This window comes from Lontra canadensis, unplaced genomic scaffold (assembly GCF_010015895.1).
Source record: "Lontra canadensis isolate GAN:19392208 unplaced genomic scaffold, GSC_riverotter_1.0 scaffold35, whole genome shotgun sequence".
NCBI lineage: Eukaryota > Metazoa > Chordata > Mammalia > Carnivora > Mustelidae > Lontra > Lontra canadensis.
Genome location: NW_022631029.1, coordinates 5745640 through 5752354, shown reverse-complemented (window position 1 = coordinate 5752354; position 6715 = coordinate 5745640). Strand labels below are relative to the sequence as shown.

At 61.7% G+C, this 6715-nt stretch overlaps 1 protein-coding gene across 1 annotated transcript; it reads left to right on the top strand.

Moving 5' to 3' along the window:
• The first annotated feature begins 872 nt into the window (after positions 1 to 872).
• On the top strand, positions 873 to 6024 carry LOC116874100 (probable threonine protease PRSS50). Its single transcript, XM_032868519.1, has 6 exons — positions 873 to 1063; positions 1160 to 1354; positions 2604 to 2766; positions 3757 to 4040; positions 5130 to 5296; positions 5667 to 6024. The coding sequence occupies exons 1-6, from the start codon at positions 880 to 882 to the stop codon at positions 5895 to 5897; spliced, it is 1224 nt and encodes a 407-aa protein (XP_032724410.1). The 5' UTR covers positions 873 to 879; the 3' UTR covers positions 5898 to 6024.
• The last annotated feature ends 691 nt before the right edge of the window (positions 6025 to 6715 follow it).

Below are 6715 nucleotides of genomic sequence, written 5' to 3'. Positions count from 1 at the left end.
GCCTTGGGTTCAGAGCCCCTGTCCTTCGGGTGCCACAAGTGTCGCGGGTATGATTTGTTGTCTCCGCAGAGACTGGAGAGCTCAATGCCTAACCTGAGTGTCTCCCAAGACAGCAGGTCCCGGCAAAAGGTAGAGTGTCCTAACTTGATTTCACGTTCACCTAGAATTTCCCTACAGCTTTGAACCAAAGTTGCTCATAGGATTTCCCCACACTACTTATTAGATGTGTTATCTATGTCATGGAGCCATCAAAATGTTCCCCCAATTCCAGCATACCTGAAGGCACCCTTCTGCTCCCAGCAGGGTCTGCTGGCTACCGTCACTCTTCCTTTGTGACCAGGAACATCGCCTACACAGTCTTTCCCAAGCAGATGGATCTGTCAGAGAAGAGCATTTGCTGAATGGAGGGAGGGCGGGTGCTGCTTAAAATTATGCCATCTTCAAACATCGTTCCTGAAAGCCTTTCCAGCCGCTCAATTTCAGTGCCCTGGGGCAAAGCCCCACTGCAGTTACCAGGTTGGGAGGTGCGGGGAAAGTGGGCCCTTTGGAAATCCCGGAGGACAGCCCCAGAGGTTGGGTCCCATTTCACGGGGGTGGGGGGACAGAAGCACAAACCCAGCCAAGGGCGGTGGGCTGCAGGAGCGAGGCGGTACGGGAACTGGCTGTACTAGCCCGAGGGACTCCAGGAAGTGCCTGGCCAGGTGCAGTGAGCGAGACCGAGGGGCGGAGGAGGCAGAGGGCAGAAGTCCTGAGTCCCTCCCAGGCGCCCCTGGGCGGACGCGGAGAGCGCCACCGCGGGCTGCCACGGGAGGGCGCTCAAGCGGGACGGGGCAGCGGCACCGGCCTTGCCCACACGGCGGACGCCCGCGCGGGCGGCCGATGGGGGGCGCCGTCGCGAGAGGAGCACCGCGGCGCCATCGCTGCCACTCCCGAATGGAGTTCCCGTGCAGGACGCCGGCCCGCACGCAGGGCCCCCAGGGCCCCGGGGCGTCTGCTCTTCCTCTGCTGCTGCTGCTGCTGCTGCTGCTGCTGCTGCTGCTGCTGCTGCCACCGAGGCCCGTGGGTGAGCCCCGTCCTGCCCCCCACCCCCAGGCCCTCGCGGGGCCTCGTCTGACCACCTCGCCCGGCCTAGCCTGACCCTCACTGCATCCTTCCTCAGGCTGCCTGGCAAGCCAAGCCCCAGGGACACTGCCTGAGCTTGCTTCCGCCGGCCCTGGCGTCCCCTGCACCTCCAGTGCCACCTGTCCCTCAGACGAGCCTCGCCTCCCCCGCCAGGCCCCCACCGACCTGTCGCAGCCCATGCCCCTCCAGACCCAGACCATGTCTGTTTCTACCGGGTACAACAGCTTCCTCAGTGAGTACTGTGGACTCCCTGGGGGAGGGGCGTGCAGGAGCCATCTGAAGGACTTGTGACCCCTGGGGACCGATGGGGACGGCAGAGGAAGGTGCAGGGAGGAGTGAGAAGAGAGCTTCCTTTTACAGGGGTTTACCGAGCATCTACTGGGGGCCAGGCCTCCCGTCCTGGAGAGGTGGGAAGGAAGGAGACTCGGAGGAGCCTGGGGTGCGCTGCTGTGTCCCCCAGCTGAGAGCTGACCCAGGCTCCCAGCCAAGGACTTAGAGGATCTCCGGCACAGCTTTCAGGGAGCCAACCCATGGGTGTCTCGGGAGCACCCCCAGGTGACCTTCTCTCCAGCAGTGGCTTTCCATCGTGTTGAACAGAAACCCCCAGAATGATTTCTTATCTTGGAACTCAGTGCCCACAACTGAGCTGCCACCAGAAGCCTGTCTCACAGGGCCCAGTGCGTGCAGACACCCCCTCTTCTATGCCAACACGTGCTGGTGCTGGCCCATGCACGCTGATCTCCCCATCCACAGACACCCCCCCCCCCGCCACCAGGAAAACCCTGGGGGTGGGTTACTCTGAGGTTGGATATGTGCATTTTCAGTTTGAGAAGTTTTCCAAAGTGGCTGCACAGTCCCCGCAACCGGGAGTGAGCGATCTGGGCCAGTAACCCTCACCCATCCTTGGGGCCAGAGCCACTGAGTTTCGTCGGGCAGGTGGTGTGGAGGGGACCCTCCCTGTGCTGAGGTCTGCAGGGCTCCCGGAGGATTCCTGGGGCTCAGCAGCTTCAGGGTTGGCTTGCTGCTGGGGTGTCATCCTTGGGATGTGTCTGTTCACGCCCATGGCCCGTTTTTCTCTTGGGTCGTCTCACTGAATCACAGGAAGTTTCCCAGAGGAGGGAGAGGGGTCTGGCTGGGCCGATGTATGGGGGGTGGGTGCAGACAGAAACACGGATGAGTTTCTGAAGGGTCTGGTCAGAGTCCCAGGCCCAGTTCCATACCAGAATGGGGGCTGGGAATGCTCTGGGCCCCCGGTCTTGGGGAGGAGGGACAGGGGTACCTGGGCAGCGCTGAGGGCCTTTAGAAGCTGCAGACCTCCATTTTCATGTGCAAAAAAGAGAAATTCCTGTGGGAAAAGAGAATCACTGCCTGAGTGTAGGCCACAGCTGGAGAGGCAGGAGATGGTGCTGAGGGGAGGGAAGGCGCCTCGGGGAGGTGTTGCAGGGTCCCATCCTCCAGCAAGCTCTCACCTTCCTCCTCAGCCTGCGGCTCCTCCCACGAGAAGGACCCCACCCTCAGGGACCCAGAGTCCATGGCTCGGCGGTGGCCATGGATGGTCAGCGTGCAGGCCAACGGCACACACATCTGTGCGGGCACCCTCATTGCCTCCCGCTGGGTGCTGACTGTGGCCCACTGCCTGATCTTGTGAGTTGGGGCCTAGGCGGGTGGGTGGAAAGGTGTCCAGAGCCACGGGGCCTGGTCATGCTGCCAGCTGGGTCTTCGGCGGCAGCCGTGCTCTGGTCCCAGCCCTAGCCTCTCTCTTCAGCTCTCAGCATGTGCAGGCTGAGTCCTGCCGATTTCTGATTCCTTCCCAGAGGGCTGGGCACTTGCTCCCCTCCTCTTGGCTCCCCAGGCCCCAGCAGTCCTGCTGCAGATAGGAGATGGGGGCTTGGAAGCCACTCTCCAGACCTCCTTCCTCCTTGCCACACAGAGGAGGTCCTAAGTCCTCTGTCCCACACACCATTTGCTTCACTTACTCATGCCTGCCTTTCTTCTACCCATAGCCTTTGACCCTCCTTTGAAACCCTGGCCTGGGCCCCAGGGGCGCATCACTCCTCTTGGCTTGCTGGGGCCGATAGATGAGAAGACAGGTGCTCGCCTGGGAGTCCGGGCAGCGTGGGGACAAGAGAGAGAGCATGCCCGCGTGCCAGGGCCAGGGGAGGGCCTGAGGGCAGCATCCTCGGAAAAGCCTGCTCTAAGCCTAAGGGCTGACCTGGAGACTTGAGAGGCATGCTGGGAAAGGAGGCTGGAGGGCGAGGCTGTGGCTGATTGATTGTGCCTGGCCTCTGCCACTTCCAGGGCCTGCACTGGGTGCCAGACAGAGTCCAGAGTTTGGAACTAGAGAAAACCAGGTCCACGTCCCAGCTCTGCCACTTCCTGGCTGTGTAGCCTTGAGCTGTTTGCTGGGCTTCTCTGAGCATTGGTTTTCCTTTCTGTAAAGTAAAGGGTTGTTGTAAAGGGCAGGACCACACAGCGGGTGTGCAGAGGGCCCTGTTCACAGCTGTTGGGAGAGAGGGGCTCGGGGGGCTTGAAGTAGGTGGGTGGCCTGCCTGGACTGACTCGGAGTGCCACAGCGGGGTGGAGGCCCAGGTGGTTTGCCTGGACCTGAAGACAGACTCCCCTGTGGTCCCCTAGGCAAAATGTTACCTATTCAGTGCGGGTGGGGAGCCCGAGAATAGACCAGAAATCCCCGACGACCTCCGACGTCCCAGTGTACCAGGTCATCTTGAACAAACGGTACCGGCCGCATCGGTACTGGTCCTGGGTGGGTCGGGCCCACGACATTGCCCTCCTCAAGCTCACGTGGCCGCTCAAATACAACAAGTACGTCTGGCCCATCTGCCTGCCTGGCTTGGACTTTGAGGTGAAGGACGGCTCCCTCTGCACTGTAACGGGCTGGGGACTCCCCAAGTTTAACGGTGAGTCAGAGCCTCTCCAGACCCGGTGGGGGGCGGGGTGGTGTGTGGGGGAGGACCGGGGGGCGGGCGGGGAAGGCTGGGGTCTCTGTGGACAGCTGTTTCTGAGACCTCTTCCTGTCGGGCTCTGGTCTCCTTCCCCCTGGGGGGTCTTGGCCCCGATTGCGTCATGACCACTCAGGCCTGAAGGGTCCCAGATGGCCCATGAGCCCTCAGCCCCAGGCCAGGGCCTGTAAACGGGACTTCCTTGAAGGCAGAGGGGCACAGAGTGACAGCTTGCCTTGGGCACGCAATCCCAGGATTTGAAGCAGAAATTTGCCGTGGGAGGAGCAGGGTTTGGTGACTGTAGAAAGTTCCCCCAGCGGCCCTGCTGGTTGGCTAAGGGCAGTCTGCAGCCAGTGAACCTCAAGGCCTTTATCTTCCTCGGGGATGGAGCAAGGCCCAAAGTGTAGGAGTGTCTTCCCAGGCCCACCCAGGGGCTATTTTCTTAGGAGTTTTAGGAAGGCCCAGTCCATTCAGGGAGCCCCTCTTTTCCACAAGGCAGGTGCTCGTCCCTTTGGCTTCACGGAGCCATCTTGCCTAAAAATAGTCTGCAGTGGTTCCAGCCTGGGGCTGGGGGTGGCTGTTTGTCTTTCCTGCCGTGGCCTGTCTGGGGAATGGCTGAGGATGGTTGGAAGTCTGGCCGCCCAGGGGCTCCAGCTAGAGACAGAGTCACACTGGAGAGAGGGAGGAGGGGAGAGGAAGAGGGAGGGCCTAGGGCCCACAGAGCATGGGGGTCTGGGCTAGCTAGGGTGAAAGAGGCCTTTGCGGGAGGCTTAGCAAAGGAGGGATTTGGACCTGAGAGGGGCTGGGCAGGCCTTCGAGCTGGAAGGGCAGAAGCCAAGCTGCTGAGATGGGAACAGACCCCGTGGACTGGAGTCTGGTAGGGGTGAGACCAGGCTCGGCGAGGCCAGGCTGAGGGCAGCCTGCTCCGAAATCTCCAGGAGGGCCTCCTCAGAGGCTGGGAGAGCAGGCCAGCTGCAGAAAGGACAGCCCCCGGGCTGGCAGTGGTGAGAGCACCAAGCCTGAATGATGGGGGACCTGTCCCCGCAGGCGTGTGGCCCCAGTTCCTGAGCATTCAGGAGAAGGGAGTCACCATCCTGAACAACAAGGATTGTGACAAGTTATACCACAAGGTCTCCAAAGTGCCCTCTCTGGTTCGGGTCGTGGACTCCCAGATGGTCTGTGCGGAGGACTTGGACAGGGAACACTTCTGCTACGTGAGCACCTTCCTCCTTGCTCCCTCACCTCCAGGGGCGCCTGCAGAGATGGGGGGGCGCTTAGAGGGGAATGGAGGATGGAGGGAGAGATGGGAGAGGAAGATCGGAGAGGAGAGAGGAGGGGTGGTGAGAAGAAGGGGGGTGGGGAGCCTGGCATGAGAGAGGGGAGGTGAACCGCTCTGAGGGAGGTCTCCTGGGTCTGGACCTTGAGGGCATCTCTCGGCTAGTTGACCCCCTGGGTTGTAGGGGGGAAGCTGCTGTGGAAGAGAAGTGGCGTGAGGGTACCTTGCTTTGTCCTTGAGCCAGAGCACATCTCCCTCTGGCCACACCCGGGCCCCCTGACCCTTTTCGTTACACACCCCTCCTGCAGGAGATAAGTGGTGAGCCCTTGGCCTGTTCTGTGGACTCTACGTGGTACCTGGTGGGACTGGTGACCTGGGGCCCAGGCTGCGGGAGGAGCGAGGCCCCGCCCATCTACCTGCAGGTCACCGCCTACCAGCACTGGATCTGGGAACGGGTCAGCGGGCAGGCCCTGTCAGCCCCATCCAGGGCCCTGCTCCTGGTGCTCCTGCTGTCCCTCAGCCTCCTTGCTGCCCTCTGACATCCTCGTGCTGTCCCCTGGGGGTGCCGTCCTCACCCTCTGGGCCCAGCATGCTGCAGGTGTAGCTCTCCCTGCCCCGCAGGGCAGGGCAGAGCAGAGATGAGGTGCTCAATTAAAGGCTTCTCTTCCCCAAGCTGCTTCCTTCCTGGGTCTGCTTGAGTGGGAGGTGAGCGAGCCGGGGGGGGGGGTGGGGGGGCGGGGGGGAGAGGGGACTCCAGACTGTCTCTCCTGAAAGGCGCAGAGCCCCCTGGGTCTGTCTCCATCTATAGGTTTGGGGTGGCTCCCGCAGAAAGTGGAGGGAGAGTATAGGAATGATACTGGGGTCCAGAATGTACTCTATGGGCTGAAATGGGGCTGCTGGGACACAGGGTGAGGCTGGGGTGAAGGGGCGGCTATATCTGGGCCGGGGTAGGGAGCGTGTTTTCTGGGCTACTTTAGTGGGAGTCAGGCTCTCCTTGACTTTGACTGGAGCCACACCCCCTCCCGCTCCATCTCTGCCCTGAAGCACTGTAGTGAACTTGGACCTTCCAGCCCTGTGCCCTGCCTAGAGCCTGAGGCAGGTGCCCACGGGGCTCAGACGTTAAGGGTGGCAGCCCTGCCTGTCCAAGAGAGACCAATAGAGGCCTTAGGTCAGAGACCAGGGAGCAGGGCAGATGCAGCCCCGGCCTGGACATCCCCCAGTCTTTACCAGCAGCTTCTCGGACTTCCGGTGGCCCCTGCCCCTCTGGGCCTCTGTTGACTGGGCCACACAGGAAGACTCTGGCCTGTATGTGTCGTAGGACCTTAGCCACAACCTTAACTTCCTGCATGAGAAGCCC

Bases quoted from the DNA above. Each gene is read 5' to 3' on its own strand.
- LOC116874100 (XM_032868519.1), top strand. From the start codon at position 880: ATGGGGGGCGCCGTCGCGAGAGGAGCACCGCGGCGCCATCGCTGCCAC. The intron at 1,064-1,159 runs GTGAGCCCCGTC...ATCCTTCCTCAG, and splicing joins GCTGCCACCGAGGCCCGTGG to GCTGCCTGGCAAGCCAAGCC. The intron at 5,297-5,666 runs GTGAGCACCTTC...CCCCTCCTGCAG, and splicing joins ACAGGGAACACTTCTGCTAC to GAGATAAGTGGTGAGCCCTT.